This window comes from Desmodus rotundus, chromosome 11 (assembly GCF_022682495.2).
Source record: "Desmodus rotundus isolate HL8 chromosome 11, HLdesRot8A.1, whole genome shotgun sequence".
NCBI classification, from domain to species: Eukaryota; Metazoa; Chordata; class Mammalia; order Chiroptera; family Phyllostomidae; genus Desmodus; species Desmodus rotundus.
In genome coordinates this window covers 4,503,692-4,520,461 of record NC_071397.1, presented here as the reverse complement: position 1 = coordinate 4,520,461, position 16,770 = coordinate 4,503,692, and the positions used below count along the sequence as shown (strand labels likewise).

General features: G+C 56.9%; 1 protein-coding gene across 1 annotated transcript in view; it reads right to left on the bottom strand.

The window, feature by feature from the left end:
* Window positions 1–514: 514 nt before the first annotated feature.
* RAB44 (RAB44, member RAS oncogene family) overlaps window positions 515–16,770 on the bottom strand; it is a 33,096-nt gene continuing 16,840 nt past the window's right edge. The window contains exons 4-14 of the mRNA XM_024557625.3: window positions 15,855–16,029; window positions 14,489–14,635; window positions 13,829–13,919; window positions 13,356–13,451; window positions 11,322–11,509; window positions 9,353–10,794; window positions 6,093–6,174; window positions 4,915–5,029; window positions 3,798–3,899; window positions 2,322–2,398; window positions 515–859 (exon numbers count right to left, since the gene is read on the bottom strand). Of these exons, the coding sequence (XP_024413393.2) occupies window positions 769–859; window positions 2,322–2,398; window positions 3,798–3,899; window positions 4,915–5,029; window positions 6,093–6,174; window positions 9,353–10,794; window positions 11,322–11,509; window positions 13,356–13,451; window positions 13,829–13,919; window positions 14,489–14,635; window positions 15,855–16,029 (2,606 nt within the window). The 3' untranslated portion in view covers window positions 515–768. The remainder of the gene's footprint in view (window positions 860–2,321; window positions 2,399–3,797; window positions 3,900–4,914; window positions 5,030–6,092; window positions 6,175–9,352; window positions 10,795–11,321; window positions 11,510–13,355; window positions 13,452–13,828; window positions 13,920–14,488; window positions 14,636–15,854; window positions 16,030–16,770) is intronic.

The following is a 16,770-nucleotide window of genomic DNA, read 5'->3' as shown; positions in this document are numbered from 1 at the left end:
CAGAACATGCTTTTGCCTAAGAATTGGATTCTGCTCAATTGGATTCTTTTACAAGTTCGCCGGCTCTGCCGGTCCCCAAACAGTGAGACTGTTTAATGACCAGAGTCATTTAATGACCAGACTGTTTAATGACTTTGTCATTAGCGGGTGATAGCAATTGGTCATCAGCACCAAAGCAGGATCCTTGAGAAGTTTCTTTCCTCCCCTCAACATTTATTTTTATTTCTGAATATATAAGAATACCCAGTCATTATAGATCTGAAAATACAAACACGGATAAAAAGGAAAATAACACCCCCCTCCCACATCCACCCTATACCTTTTTTCAATCCTCACCTGAGGATATTTTCATTGATTTGCGAGAGGGACAGTGAGAGAGAGAAACATTGATCGGCCGCCTCCTGTACATGCTCCGACCGGGAATCGAACCTGCAGCCGTTTGGTGTACGGGATGAGCGGCTGGCCAGGGCCACCCGGAGATGGGTGGCCAATATTGTGGTGTATTTTCCTTGTTTTCTAGACTTTCCCTTTCTTTAAAGAGCCCCCCACACCCACCCCAAGGATTATTTACTTAGCAAAGTCCTTCTGAGAGCAAAGGGCAGTGTTAGCACAGCCCCTGCCCAGGGGTCCGCGTCCCGACCTGAGAAGGATTCTCCTGAACTCCCATGCTGGCCCCCTAGGGTGTTGCTGTGTCCAGACAGATGAGACAGGAGCTGAGGAACAGGAAGCCCAGAGCGGCGGCCGTCCTGTCCCGGCCAGGCCAGCTGGTCAGGAGCAGCAGCCCGCTTTCTTTGGCGGCCTCTCAGGGACCACCTCCACCAGTGAGCCCTTCAGGCGGTCTTCTTGCATCTTGAGGGACCTGCAAGACCACACCCAGGTATCAGCCCTCCCTCTCACCTCCCAGGGGCAGCAGGGAGGGGTCCGTGGGTGCAACTGAGGAGCTTCCTCTCTCCTACCTGTTCTGCCTCCGCCCTACGTTCCACATGGCCCTAGAAAAATGGGGCCACGGAGACTTGGGCTTCTGTCTCTTTTCTGGCATCCTTTCCAGCCCGCTATGCACCAGGCACTGTGCAAGGGGCTCCGATTGTGACAGTGAACCAGAAGGAATACTGAGTGGGCCAGAGGCTGATTGGGACCCAGGAATGGGGTAGTGCCCAGTGGGACTTCCCACCAAGTCCTGGAGGGATTAGGGAGGAAGAGGCGTGTCCAGGCTGAGACTAGCAGCAGACTAGGGAGGGATCTCTAGCAGAAAAGGAGCATGCATTTTGGCAGAGGGCAAGGGCTCAGTGTCAAGAGAGAGCTTGGGGCTTGGGAAAGTGAGAGAATCCCATTCATTCATTCACTCACTCATTTATTCTCTCATTCATTCACTCACAAAATATTTACTGTGTGCTGGGCACTTTGTAAATCAGAGCCTAAGGACTGCATGGCCAGAAAGAAGCCTTGGGGGCAGCAGGGTCCAGGGTTCTGTGGGCCTGGAAGAAACTTGAGCTTTCATCCTAAAGCAAAGGGAAGTCACTGAGCAGTTTTTGCCAGAGGGCATCGTGATTAAGGCTCACAGGTTAAGCAGTCTCTGCAGTCACTTTGTCAGAGAAGGGGTTTACAGATCTCCTGGTCTGATACCCTTCCCTCGAGCTCATCTCATGCATTTACTGAGCACACAGTATTTGCCAGGTCCCAGGTGTGGGGGGGTTAAAGAAAACACACCGGGCCCTGCCCTCCAGGGTCTACAGCTGAGGGCCGGAGAAGGCAAAGAGCAACAAGAAAACAGACAAACGCATGGGAATCACAATATGCTCCCAAGGGCTCTGAAGGACGCAGATGGAGACCTGTGATCCAGAGTGGTGGGGGGAGGGGAGTGGCCGGAGAGGGCCCCTCTGCAGGGCTGAAGCTTAGCGAGTGTGTGCCCGTGTGTGCATGTGATGTGTGCAGTGTGCGTGTGTGTGTGTCTGTGTTGTGTGTGCATGTGACGTGTGAGTGTGTTTTTGTGTGAGGGCACCCAAGGGACTGGGGAGATGCATCGCCCTGGAGACATTGCAGGACATTGTGAGGCATTTGGATTTTACTCTCAACCCGGTGGAAGTCACTAGAAAGCTGGGCAGGTGTTACGGATGAGAAAAACTAAGGCTCAGAAAGGGGACGTGGCTTTTGGGAGGTGACGCGGCCAACGGGTCTGGTGGAACTGGAGTCAGGAGACTCTCCGCACAGTGCTCCCTCCTTCCCCACACTGGCGAGCCCTGCGGCTTCACAGGTGCTTCCCGCACAAGCGGCTCATGGCTGCCCAGAGGGTTCTGGGTGGGAAGGGGCGGGGTGGCACTCACCTGGCCAGGGTCATCATGGGCTCCAGGATGTTGTGACCCAGGGCAGCGCTGCACTCTGCAAAGGAGATCCCCAGCTCCTGCAGGCCAGACAGATGGGGTATGGGTGCCCTCGGGGAGACAACTAGAGTAGCGGCAACAGCCCCGCCCCCCACCAACGGCCCGCCATCAGACAGAGTCCCACCCAGTAGGCCCCTACGTCAAACCCGAAGGGTGAGGCAGCCCCGTCTCCGTAGCCCATGGCCCCCCCTGCCCCCTGCCTGTCCACCTGGGCTGGCCAAGGTGTCACAGATGACAAGGTGACATCCGGCAAACATTCTGCAGCCTTCAGAGCGGCAGTGGGAAGCCTGTGTCCCAACTTGGAGGCATGTCCTTGATATTTTTAAACCATTACTTATGCTGTTTTGATTTCAAAAACATTTAATTGGGGGAAATATTAGAAAATACAGCATAAAAGAACACAAAATACAAACCACCCCTGTTAGCATATATATTTCCATTCTGTTTTATATAATAGCCCTTTCGTTAGGGGGTGGGGTAGGCTAAATTAAATGTCACTGGACTGTTAGGTTACGCCAGTGAGCCTGCCAGGGACCAGCCTAACCCGCACCCAGGTTCACGGCCGCTTCTCTGACTTCACGGTATAGTGTAAGCCCTTCTCCCGCTCTCTTAAATACTTCTCTGGGACAGGATTCTTAATGGCAAATGCTAGCCTGTCACACGAACCTCCACGGTCTAACCACCGGCTGCTGTCAAATACTGGTCCGTATAAATACCACGGTAAAGCACATCCTCATAGACACATGTCTGCTGTCCATTGCACGCGGGTACCCACGGCGTTATTCTCTAGGGAGTATCATTTCTGTGTCTTTAGGATAAATGGCTAGAGGAGGAATTACTATGTCAAAGACATGAGCTACTATTTTTAAGAGGAAAAAATTCTAGCCAAGCAGGCGCCACAGTGGGGGCCTCAGGAGTGTGGGACAGGGGTGGGGGACAGGGAAAGCGGCACAGGTGAAAACTGGGGAGGGGTGTTCAGAGGTGGGGCGGGCAGTGGGTTCTTTTTTTTCTTTTCCTTTATCACTCTCCAGATTTTCTGGAATGTGGTCAAATTCTATTCATAAATAAATGGTATCCAGTGTCTGGTGGTCGGGCTTTTGATGTTAATCTTCCTGGGGAAGAATTTGAGTCTTAAAATAGATTAAATTAGAAGGAATGTTATGTGAATTAGAGACCGGAGATAAAATTAAGATTTGATTGGGAATTTGAAGTGAAGCTTTTAAAAATCTTTTTACTCTGAAGATGTTTTTATGGAGGTCAGGACGTTGGGCGGGGATCTGCTCACTCAGCAGGGAGGCTCAGTCACGCCCATGCTTGGGGTGGACAGGAGGCCGAGGTGGCCAGGCTGGTGTCCACTACCCTCCAGGGAGGGGTCTGCCTGGTCCAGGCTGGGGGAGAGGCTGACACCCAGGTGCTCACCTGGGCCAGTTGCTGCCCAGCCTCCTCGGACACCTGCCGCTCCTTGTCACAGTCCATCTTGTTTCCCAAGAGAAGGATGACCACTCCACCGGATGTTGTGTCCTGCACACAGGACACACCCCTCAGCCACCCGTGCTGAGTGCCCGCCGGGTGCCAGGCCCTGGGTGGGTTCGGCCCTGGCTTCCGGGGAGCTGGCAGTGTGCCTCCCCCACGTGCCCTCCTTTCCACGTCACATCCACTCCATACCCTTCCCACCTTGACACTTCCCCCTCCATCTGCAGTGAGGCTGCCCCTCCTCTCTGCCTGCCAGCCTCAAAGCTACCTCCCCCAGGAAGCCCTCATGGATTGATCCTGCCCATGCCCCTCTCTTCCTGTCTGTGCTGAACAGCCCAGGGCTTGATTACACAGGATGCCTTGACTCATTTTCCAATTGTTCCATGAAGAAGAAGAAGAACAGTAGCTTTTGCTTGCTGAGTGCCTGCTCTACACCAGCTGCTGTGCTGAAAGCCCTGTGATCAGTTAACCCTCAGAACTCTATGAGAGAAGCTGAGAAATTGCAGTTCAGAGACACTTAGCACTTGTCCAGGGTCACAGAGTTGGGGTGAGATAGCCGGGTCCCGTCTGACCCCAGAACTCAGCTGCCCTTACATATTACCTTATCCTACTTGTTTTGCATCTGTTCAACAAGACTAGAAAGTTCTAGAAAGAAGACAGGTCTTACTTCAGGCCCCTCTGCTGTGCTAGTACATACTGCGGAATTCAGCATCTGTGCGTCGATTAAGTATGTAGGGGAACGAACTAGAGACGTGTGGACAGAGCAATCAGCACCTAGAGCGGTCCTAGACCTGCATTATCCCCAGGTGCTCAGAAGACACCACAGAGCTGTTGGCTGCAGGAAAGGAATGGTCACAGGAGGAAGGAAGCAGTTCCTGTTGCAGGCTGTGCCTGTGTGGCTGCAGTTCCTTTGTGCCCACCCAGCCCCACGCCCTCAGTGAGCTGTGCTACCTGAAGGTCTGTTGTATTATTTATAACCCTGGGAGAAAGGGCAGAGTGAGCAGCATATAAGTTCCCTCTTGACTCCAAAAACCGGGGCCAGCCTCAGCGACCACCTGCTCACCTGGAGACAGTCCACCCAGTAGCGCACGTGGGCAAAGCTCTCCTGGGATGTGACGTCATACATGAGCACCACTCCATCAGCCTTGCGGAGCAGCTGCCGCGTCATGCTGTGGTACCTGCCCGGGGAGCCTGCGTGAGGCCAGGCCCGGGGGGCTGACCCCCGGCCCCCGGCCTCTCAGTGGGCCTCAGCCTCTCCACTGGCACAGCGGGGGAATTAACCTCTCCTGCGTCCGACTGTTTCCCAAAGGGAAGGTGCCCATGTGTCCCTTCTTACAGTGCAGTTACTGCTGAACAGTAACAGCTCTCATGGCTCAAATTTCAAAAGGTACCAAAGGGCCCCCAGTGAAGTCTCCCCAAAATTCTGCAGCCACTCAGGCCCCCACCGCAGAGGCAACCAGGGTCACCAGTTTGTGAAAGGTTCTTCCAGAGGCATTTTATGAATGTGCGTATGTGTGTGTGCGTACACACGTATCTACACACACACCCCCCTACCCTTTGCCCCTGTTAACACAAGTCCAGGATAAAACACGCGCTGTCCTCATTCAGCTGCAGTTATCTCTATTGTGGTTTTTCTAGTGAGAATGTCTTGGAGGTGTTCCCCTGTTGGTACATAAAGAGGGTCCTCCATCTCGTGTGGCTTCGCAATTTTCTGTTGGGTGGATAGACCCTGACTATTTCACCTGTCCGCCGCTGATGACTTTTAGGCCGTTTCCAGCGTTCTGTCATATAAAGGCCGCTGGGAACGGCCTCCGTCCCTTTGAGAGGATAGCCCTGTAGGAGTTTGTCGGAAGAAGGAATCTGTAGAAGTGGCACTGCGGGGTCAAACAGGAAGTGCCTTTAAAGGTTTGATCACCGCTGCCTACCTGGAAAGGGGAAGGCCTGTGTTTTCGGGAGGACAGGCGATTGGGTGGCTGTCCCTGAGGGCTGAGTAGATGGATGATCCTCACAGATGCCCCGCCAGGCAGAGGGGGCTTCTGGGTCTGCTGCCCCACCCTCCCCACTGGGCCTTGCCTCACCTCTACCCCGCCCCGCCTCCTGAACCCTCCAGGGGCTGGTGCCCCTTCTGCAGTTGGTGGCCCCTCGCCCGCGTTGGGCTCGTCAGGGTGGGGCTGCCCCCACCCCTGGCACCCAGGCTCAGCTCAGGTCGCTGATGCCACTGACGCAGACGGCGCCCGTTACCTCTCCTGGCCAGCCGTGTCCCAGAGCTGCAGTGCGTAGTACTTGTTGTCCACCAGCAGTTTTTTGACCCGAAAATCCACTCCTAGGACACACAGAGGGGTGAGGCCAGCTTTCACGTTGCCATCCAGTACTTGTAGCCAAGGCTGGCCCGCATACACACCTGTCCCCAACACCGGCCCCAGGAGACGGGAACCTTCAGCTGCTGGGCTTCCCTCCTGCTCCCCAAATCCCACCCATATCCGAGGGCCCACGTCTTCCAAGAAGCCTTCCCTGAGCAGCCCACGGGGTTCACTGAGCCCGCCGCACCCGAGCCAACGCGGGAAACCTCACACTGTTCTGACCTCTGCGAACACATGTGTCCCTCCAACTGCGCAGCAAAGTTTATTCCTTAGTCCAGTCAGGAAAATCTGTTTCATTGTTTTATTTTTATAGTACTTGGTTTCATAATCTACTTATGGTGTGCACCCTCCCGCTTCAGCCAGACGGCGGGGGAGACAGGCAGTGTAGGAGATGGAAGGAGCGCTGGCTTCAGAGGTGACTGCCTGGGCTGTGAGTGGTCCACCCTCTGCTGCTGCACTGGCTGTGTGACCTCAGGCAAATCACTTCACCTCTCTGAGCCTCCCTTCCTCATCTGCAAGGTGGCAATTTAAAAAGATCCACATTGCAGGGTGATTGAGAAGATTAAATGACTTATGAGCGAGGTTGAGCCCAGTTTCTGGGAGGAGGGAGGTGCTTGGGAGGCTTTTTATTTGTTTTTATTCTCATTGTTAATTCTCATCTCTCTGAACCACCGCCCCTCGAATTTCACAGCCCCACCCCTGCCTGTGGTTACGGTTCCAGGCTCTTTCTGGAAATATGGAGGTAACAGTGAAATCCCAGGGAGGCTGGGAATCTTTGGGGCACACTTTCCAGCCAACCCCTACTTCCCAAGGAAACAGCTGGGGTGGGGGATGATGGAGGGGGCTTCTTTGTCCCCATCCCACCCCCCTTCCTAACAGAGCCCTGAAGCTGCAGAGCCCACTGCAGACCCCAGGCCAGCTCGGGAAAGGGGTGTCTTCTATTAGCCTTGAGCTGGTGGAGACCTTTCTCAAGGCCCCTTAGGGTGACCCCCATAAGTGCATGTTGCTGGCCACTGGTTGAAACCAGCACCCCTCCCCGCACTGTGCTCTCCAGAGGAAGCTGGGAGAAGTGGCAGCCCAGGACACCTGACCTCAGCGAGACGTTCACCTGTAACATCCACTTTTCTTTATTGCCCTCTTTCCCGGGGGTCTGAGGAAGCTCAGCGTCTGCAGCAACCTCTGAGGGTATCTAATCCGACGCCCGCCATAACATCCAGCCTGTGCGTATTCTCACGTGTAATCTGTGAGCAACCCTCAACAATGCACGACTATTCTTTGCATCGATTAGCTTCCCCATTGCTCCCACTTTCCCACCTGCCTGCCCGCGCCCCTCCTCAGTCCACCCATGTGTCCTCACACTCTCCCCCAAATGCGTTATCACAACGTAACCATGTGAACTGTTAGGAACACGATGTTTTCTCCTTCCCAAGGAACCTGCTCTTTTACATGAGCAGCCTCAAGGGGAGAGCAACGCTGAACCCAAAAGAGGGTAAAACTTCCGGTGTGGGGGCTTGTGCTTGGAAGGAAGCGACCCTGGGAATGAACTCTGGGCCCGGCCAGGGCCAGAAACTGGAGCAGGTCTTCACTTCTCTGTTTCTCTCATCCGAAAAATGGGGATAGATACGGAAAAGCCTGGCAAAAATGCACGTTCAGATGTGACTCCGCTGGCTCGGGCTCCGGTCCGCCACCCAGCACTGTTCTCAAATGCAGGCGGGCTGCGGGTCTTACCCTCTGGGAGAGGGGGTGGGAGTAGAGCAGGGGGACCCTGAGGGGGCAGATGCTCCTGACTGGGGAGGCCACAGTCGTCCCCAGTGACAGTTCAGACAGATGGGTAACAGCCACGGGGGCGCAAAACCGCAGCTGGGACTGGGACAGGTCTGGGTCATACACCTGGAACTCGGGTGCTCGCAGCTAAGAGGGGGTGCGGGCAGGCCGTGTCTTTTTACAGTTATGCAATCTTTTTTTTTTTTAATTGAATTTCCTGGAAACGTCTTACTACATAATAATGGGGGAGACTCGGTTCCGGGGGGGGCCATTCTAAGATGCCTGGTGCATTGTAGGTGGTCGGAAACCAGTAGCTTAGGTGATTAGTAATGGTGGCCCTCCAGGCCCTGCAACCTGCTCAACCCCAGGCCAGGCCTGCTCCAGTCCCCCACTCCCAATGACCGCCTTTTAAACTGACTGCCCGGGTGAGGGTTCCTCCTCAGAGAAACGTCCGAGAGCTCGTCCGGAGTCTCTCTTGTGCGTGGGCTGTCATTTACCCGCCTGTCTGGCCCTGGGCCCAGTCGCCATGCCCCTGACCGACACAGATGTGTATTGCTCCACCTTCGTCCCTAAGCAGGTTCCCTCCTCACTCCCATGAGCTTGCTTTCTGTGCTTCTCTACAGCATTCGAGTGGCCGCGCACCCCAATACTTTTAGGGAGACGAAATGTTGTGTTTTGGTACATTTCACTGGCAGGAGCCACTGAAGTAGACATTATCAAATATTTCCTTATATTAATAACAGTAAAAATAATGAATATTTATGAGCACTTACTATGTGCCAGATATGATTCTCAGAGCTTGATGTGTGGTAACTGAACTGACCCTCCCAACCACTCTGGAAAGCCAGCTCCCCTGCTGTCCCGTCCTGCGGGTGAGGACCTGGGGGCTCAGAAGAGTTAAACAATGGTCCAAGTTCAGGTTTGAACTCAGGCGCCCGGGTCCCTAACTGACCATGCTCTACAAATACATTCTGGTAAAACATTCCACTTGCCCAAGGCAACTTCCTGCTGAGCTTGGCCACTGGCCTGTGGCATGACCACATCCAACCAGCAGGGCCCTGCGCAGCCTGTCCCTGGGCCACGTGGGTGGAGACTTGCTGGTTTTCACCATCAGCCGGACTGGCACCTAAATTGCAGGGTGCTTTGTTGATGTGACACATTATAAACTAATCAGATCAATGCTGAGAAAGCAAATTGCCCGTAATTAGAGATGATTAGTAAAACATTAAGAGTTTTCCCATATAAAATACTGCCTACTGCGGGGCCGGTGGCCAGGACAGAGCCTGCAGCTTCTCCAGGGATGGCTTGCTAGGGGCCTGCCCGGGCTCGCTGGCCAGGGCCCCGGGTTCTCTCCTCCCTCCCCAGACGGGCCCTTACCCACAGTCGCCGTCAGCCCAGTGGCGAAGGTGTTCTGGTGCAGCAGGTGCAGGAAGGATGTTTTGCCCACGTTCGAGTCTCCCAGGACGATGACGTGGAAGACGTGATCGGGGTCGGCTGGAGGCTCACTGTCCACGGGGTCCCCTGGGGTTGCGTTTGGCCCAGCCTCCCTGGAGTCTGTTCCCAGGTCTTCAGGCCTGTCCTCTGCCCTTGGCTCCCCGGATGGTAGGGGGCCTTGTCCTCCCTCTGCTTGAGCAGTTGTGGGTGGAGGTCCGGGTTGGACTTGCAGCGTGGCCACGGAGGGCAGGGTTTTTGTTGGCAGCTGGGGTCCTGCTTCAACTCCAGGCGGAGCCCCCCGATCGGGAGACCCCCTTGGAGGTGACGGTTTTCCAGGAGCAGGGGCTTCTGCCTCAGCCTGCAGCGTGTCATGTGGGAGAGGAGTGGGCAGGGAACCTCGCTGGGGCTGTTCTGAATGCCCAGTTCTCAGGCCCTGAACCTCCACTGGCTGCTCTGAACTGAGGCCTTGCTGTCCTTGGCCCAGCTGCTTCCTCTCCTCAGCCCTGGGCTCCTCTTCCAGGCTCTGCTGGGGGAGGGCAGGCAGCCCATCTGGCTGGACCTGGTCATGAGCTTCCCTTAGCCCCCCCAGATGGCCCTCTTGCACGTCTGGGCCCAGCCTGCCCTGCTCCGATCCCTCTGTGGGAGCCTGAACCACATGCTCCAGGCCCTGGGAGGGCTCAGCCAGCCCTGCTGTGGGGGCTCCTGCTCCTGGGGACCCCAGTCCTGGCTCAGACCCAGCAGCGGGGGGATCCTGAGGGAGGGCCTCTCCCTGCCTGGGTGGCGTGTCTGGGACAGGCCCAGTCCAGGAGTCCTTATCACCTGGGTATGAGGCCCGGAACTGTTTGCTGGTCCCCGCGGGGGCCTCAGAAGGCGGTGAGGCCACCTGGAGAGGGCGTCCATCCTCCAACGGAACGAGCACTTTGAGTGCAGCTGCCACCAGGCTTCCTGACTCCTCACTCGAGGCCCTGGGGAGGTCCCAGACGAAGTGGGCCTCTGGGCCAGCCCCTGACCCCTCCTTAGGCTGCGCTGGACTGAGGTCCTGCCCATGTGGGCCCACTCCTTTTCCTTCCTTGGCCGCAGACGACACCGCAGGGGGACTCCCGGGAGCCGCATCTGCACCTGAAGACGGCTCCTGACGGAACAGCAAATCGTGTGGCTCTGAGATGGAGATCTGCCTGACCACGCGCGGCGTCTGGGGCGCTGAGGAGGCTGTCGGGGTTGGGGGTGGGCTCCAGTACAGCTGCAGGGTTCTGTCGGGGGGGCTGCTGAAGCTGCTCAGGAGCTGGTCCCAGTCATCGTTGTCCCCAAACAGACCCGGCAGGGGCGCCTCCTCAGGGGTGGCTGCTTGAGGGTCGGGAGCCTTCTGCACATCTGCTCTGGGGACACTGGAAAGGGTGTGAGGAGATGTCACACCAACCCTGCCTCCCTCCCTCACGTCAGTCGCACACCTCACGGCTGGCCCTCCCTCTCAGTCTTTGCTCCGGGAGCCCTTCTTGCGGGCATGCACCCCCCTCTCATGCAATCCTGCTCAGTCTTCAAGGCCTATGTAAAGACTTGCCCCCTCCAGGAAGCCTTCCCTGAACATTCTGGCCCATCCCACTCCCCTGAGCTGTAACAGCCAGCGTGTGTGCCTATCTGGGATCTAGCACTGCACAAGACCCGAGTGTGTGCGCGTGTGTGTTTGAACCCCAGTTGTGCGACCCTGGGCACATGACTTTTCCCTCTCTGTTCCTCAGTTTCCCTGTCTGAGAAATGGGCATGATAATCTCAGCCTGGCGATGCTGCTGTGAGGTGTACAGAGGGGGACTGCGTGTTCTGGGAGTGGACCAGAGCCTCAGAGAACTCAGAGTCTTTCTCCTCTCTTCCGGGAAGCCCCCGGTCTCCACCCCAAGCCCCAGGCGGCACCACTTGCCTCAGTTCCTCCTCCATCTGCCAGGACACGTAGGCCTTGGTGACGTTCAGGTGCCCCCTGGTCACCTGCAGCTGCTCCTGCACTTCCTCCAGCTGCCCAGCCAGGTTGTGCTGGGCCTCCCGAAGCTGCCGGTTCTCCAGGTTGGCCTCCTGGTGTGTGCTGCTGAGGCGGCGCAGCTGGGCCTCCAGCTGCCGGAGGTGGACGGTGATGAGGAGAGAAGCCCAGCTGCCCTCCAGGGCAACAAACATTCTCCCAAAGCCACTGTGGGGCACAGACTCCAAGCCTCTGGAGAGTCAGCTAAAAACAGGACTGGAGGGGTTCCACTCACTGGCCTAATTAGCTCCATGGCCCCCCACCCAGGAGAGACGTTTGAATTGTCGGGGTAGAGAGGAGACAGGGGAGTGTGTGAGACACACAAACTGCCAGCACCGCAAGGCCCCACACGTAAACGGGGCCGCAGCCTCCTCCACTCAAAGCTCCCCCATGGTGGCTCACCTCTGAGCCCCGTCCGTACGGGCTGCAGGGAGCTCTTGAGCCAGCCCCGTGACTTGGAGATAGGGGGCTGCCTGACCATGCAGAGTGGGAGGCAAAGCCCTCACCACCCAAGGTCCTGCAGAGACTCCACGCCCCAGCCCTGTTACACCCCTGCCCTCCCCTCACCGCTGCTCTCCCCACCGCTCCAGCCCACACGGCTCTTCCTCGCCGTTCCCGGACACTCACCCCCGTGCCTACCTCGGGGCCTTCGCACTCATGGTTCCCTCTGCCCGCATGCTCTTCCCCCAGATACCACAGGGCCCACCCCTCACCTCCCTCCGGTCTCTACTCCAATGTCACCCTCTCAGCGAGGCCTTCCCTGACACCCTATCAACACCCTCTGTCCCCCTGGCGAGACAATAACTCCAGGGGCAGAGCTCGCGTCTGTCATCTTCCTCAGAACCCAGACTACTGAGCCTGGCGTGTAGGTGGTGCGCCCTAAACAGTGGTTGGCCGAAGGAACGAAGGGCCTGGGGGAAGAGCTCCAGGTCCACAGGGCACAGGGCGAAATGGCCCCATGAGGAAAGGCCAACCTCCTCCCTCAGCAGAAGGGGCCTGCCTCGATTTCCAAAGAGCAGCTGCTTCAGAGGCACCTGAGACGCCAACCCAGGTTGGGAGGGCGAGACCGGGTGGCAGGGACAGCCAAGGCAACGGCCGGGAAGGCTCTGGGAACCTCCCAGTGCGGAAGGGATGCGGCAGTCCTGGTTACCGCAGATCACGGTTTCACCGAGGTCAGTGGTTTGGAAGTTGAGAGAGGCAGAGGCCGTGGGGCGGGGTCTCAGACCCAGACTCTTAGCCACAGTGCCAGCTGGAAGTGACCACAGGCTACCAGACCGGGGGTGTCACGGCAGCAGATCTTCTGACCAGAAAGCCAGGTCAGAGTCAGAGGCAGTAACAGCTGTGGTGTGTAAAGCACGCGCCCCCCCATCTCAGGCCCTCCACATACTGCTCAGTACCTGTAACCATCACAGCAGTGTTCTAAGGCCAGAATGCTGAGCACCACTTCTCTGATGAGGAGACCAGGGCTCAGGGAGGCTGAGAACCTGCCAAGGTCCCCCAGCGGACAATGGGGATGAGAGTTGAACACCACCCTACCACCAAGCCTCTCTAGCATGGAGACCTGGGTTTGCCTAGCACTTCCCTGTTGCACAGTGCTTCCGCTCTATTACCTCATTGTGCACACCAGCCTGGCAGGTGCAGCGGATGTGGCTAGTCCCATTTTATAGATGGAGACACTAAGGCCAAGACAAGCGAAGTTATTTCCTCAAGTTTGTATGGCTTTTCATTGGAACCGCGAGGATTTGAACCTACGCCGTCTGGCTCTTGTCCTAGTGCTCCCGCTGCCCTACTGGGGGCCTCATCTCAGAAAAGGGCCCAAGACACCTCTTTCCCAGGGGGCCTTGCTCATGTGGAAGCCCAACCAGCCCAGGGCATCCTCAGAGGAGGCTGTCAGAGTCTGAATCCTCAGAAACGCGTGTCCTGGGAGGTCCCGTCACTCACCTCCCTCTGGTCCTCAGTCAGCTGCTGCACCTCACGCTCCTTGGCCTCCAGGACCTCCTGCATCTGGGAACTGAGGGCCAGGTCCCGGGAGTCACTCTGGGGAGCAGAGAGGTCTCAGATGCTGTGCTGCAGAATCTAAGACACAGCCAAGCGGGGCCGGCCCTCCCCACACTCCGCCTCCACCTGGGCCTGGGTGCAGGGTCTCAGGAAGGAGGGCTCTCAGCACATCTTCCCTGCCTCAGGCCTGGGTTGTGGCCACAAGGAAACTGAGGCCCAGAGAGCAGAAGCTCTGGTTCCAGGGGGCACAGCCAGCTCTGGCAGAAAGGGGCAGGGAGCTCGGCACTCCCACTCTGTCTCCCTGGTCAGGGGAGTGAGAGGATCCACTCCCAGCAACCTTCTGCTGCCCCACACTGGCCAGGCACCAGCCCCGCGGCCGGGCTAGCAGGGGAAGGGCAGGCTGCCAGGGAGCCCACCTCGGCCTGCAGCTGCTGCTTCTCCTGGCGGATCTGCTGCTCCATCTCCTCATACAGCTGCTGGACTTCGCGATGGTGGTCCGAGTCCCGCCTGGAAGGGGTGGGAGGTGGGCCAGGCAGCCCATCAGCTAGCACCTGGGCTGTAGCAGAGGTGGTCTGGATCTGGGTTGGAGTCCACCCTACGGCTCATCTCACTCGGTCAGCGACCACTGACCCCGTCACAGTCATCCCGACCCATGAGCCCTTGATGCCGGTCACCCCGATCCAACACACTGACTCCTGTACCCATTGCCAAGATATTAGTTCTCCTGGCCTTGTCGCATGGTCCCCGTCGCTTTGCCCTTTGTTCCCACTTCCTGCTGTCACCATGCCCTTACCCCCATAATTCAGACCCCCTGCAGGGCTGTGACCACACCAACCCCAGGGTCACCACATGCATTGTCATCTCCATGAGCCGTGCTCCTGGAGTTGGGTACAGCAGTGGCCTCGCTCCTGGACACACTGAACATTCCGACTCTCGATAAAGGCCCAATTCTGTCCTCACTAAAATCCCCTAAGTCACCCCTTCTTCCAGAACTCAGTTAAGAATCAACTAAAATGGAAAGAGCTCCCACTACATGCCAGGCATCGAGTGGGCGAGAACCACCAGCCCCCACTCACTTCCTCAGGGTCAGCTCCAGAACCTCCTTGTCGGCCCGTGCCTCCTGCAGGCGGCTGGTCATCTTGGCCAGGAAGCCTTCCAGGTTGCCCACCAGATGGGGCTCCTCCTGCCTCAGCTTCCTCCACAGCTGCCAGAGCTCTGCCTGCCTGGGGAGGGGAAGAGAGCCAGAGATTAGATAGGAGGGGGACCAGGAAGCAGAGGGGGCCCCAGTTCTCCGCATGAATGGCAACACTCCAAGAGACTTGGGGACCTGAGCTACAAAAATATGTTGAGCCTGCAGGTGCAATCCAATGCCACCTGCTCCAGGAATCTTTCCTAGATGTGCCCTCTCCCTTCTTGAGCCCCCACCAAAACTTTGTGTCTCTACGATTGGGTGATTAACTGTGGAGGGGGGACTTGGGGACCTGACGGCCTAGGGCCTCCATCTGCCTTCTCTCTTCTCCCACTCTGTGGCTGTGTGACCTTTGGAAGGTACCATGCCCTCTCTGGGCTTATTTGTAAAATAGGGAGGCTGATACCTGCCAAGCAAGTTCTCCGGGGAATGAGACACACCCAGTGAAAGCACCCTCTTGGGGCCTGGCACATGGTTGGCTTTCACACGGGTTTAATTAAGTCGTGAAGACAGATGCTGGAGGGCTGAGCCCAAGCCAAGCTGCCAAGTAGGTAAATGGCTCCCCACCACACCCGCCCCGCCGGCCTGTCCCCTATGTCCCACCCTGCCCGTCCTACGACACTGGGCCCTGCCCTCTGAGAGCTTGCCTCACAGAGTCCTGCAGGTGTGCGATCCACCTTGCTGGCTCTGACAGTCCCAGTGGAAGATGGGGTGTGGGGGAGGGGCATTTTTAGGCAGGGCCCCTCTTCTCTGAACACAAATGAACCCCACAAACCCAGAGCCTGAGACCGTTTGGAGAAAATGCCTTCCTGTCTCCAAATGTAACCAAACCAGGACATCAACATCCTGACATTAGCCTTTTGGGCGGTTAAGCAAGGCACCCTCAGAATGGGAGTACCCTCAGGAGGCTGACAATGTGCTCGATGATCCTCCCGAGGAGAGATCTACAGGGCAGGATGGTGGGAGGTCGGGGGGTGCTGCGGGGTACACGCCTCCCGAGCAGGCATCTAGCCCACACAACTGTTCTGTTCACTCTGCAGCCAGGAAACCAGAGGTCAGAGGTCAGGCCATTTGCCCCAGGTCACACAGCTAACAAGTGGCCAAACCAGAATTCCCACGCAGCTCTGCCTGGCGCCTCTAACCTTGATACCGTGTCCAGGCGAGTCCTCAGTCCTCGCCTACACTGACCTACGGGGCCTGTTCTGCCCCTCCCTCTCCCTGCCCCCCACACATACATGCTGAGCAGGCCTTACTCAGGAAGTGAGTGGCCAGCCCCCAGCTGCTCCATGAAGGCAAAGAATGCCTCCTTCTCTTCTGCCTCGGCCTCCCCCAGCACTGGGAAGCTGCTGGCTGCAGACACTCGCTTGGAGGACAGTGGCTTCCTTCTGTGGAGCCTGTGGGTGTTTGGGCTGGAGCCAAAGATGCTCTCTGTAGGACAGAAGGGGACAGAAAGGAGCAGAGTGGGGATGGGCTCAGCCCCTGACCTCCCACCTGGCCCTTCTCCAGCCCTTGGGAAAATAATTACATGTGGTCATGTTTACACAGGGCCATGTTTACACATCCCTCCCGTCAACTCTGGGGGTCTACTGAAGGTAGGCACTGCCTTCACTGTACAGATGGCCACACGAGGCCCAGAGAAGCCAGAAGACCTCCTGGAAGTCACACAGCAGCTCTGGAGTGGTGAACACATTTTTCATTCACCCAGAATATTTACTGAGCACCTACTATGTGCTGGGGACAAAATTGGCCAAAATCCTTGCCCTAGTAGAACAGATATTGGTTTGGGTGCTGAAAAGGATACATTATTTTTTTTTAAGTAAATTGGCTAAGTGAGCTAAAGGAATAAACAGGGTACTTTCCATTGAGAGACTGGACAGGGGCTACTTTAGAGCAAGTGGTCAGGAATGCCCCGAGGAAGTGACATTGGAACTGAGAGGAGAATAACTAGAAGGAGCAAGCCATGTGTATTCCTAGGGAAGCATATTCCAGGCAGCGAGAACAGCATGTGCAAAGGCCCTGAGGTAGGAAACAGACTGGCACGCTGGAGGAGGCAAGTGGCACTGAGTGAGCCCAAGAGGTTGGCAGAGTCTGATGGTGCTGCCCTGTGGGCCCCAGGAGGGGGCTTCCATTTCGTTCCACAGGTGCTGGGGGGCCCCTGGTGTGGCAGGC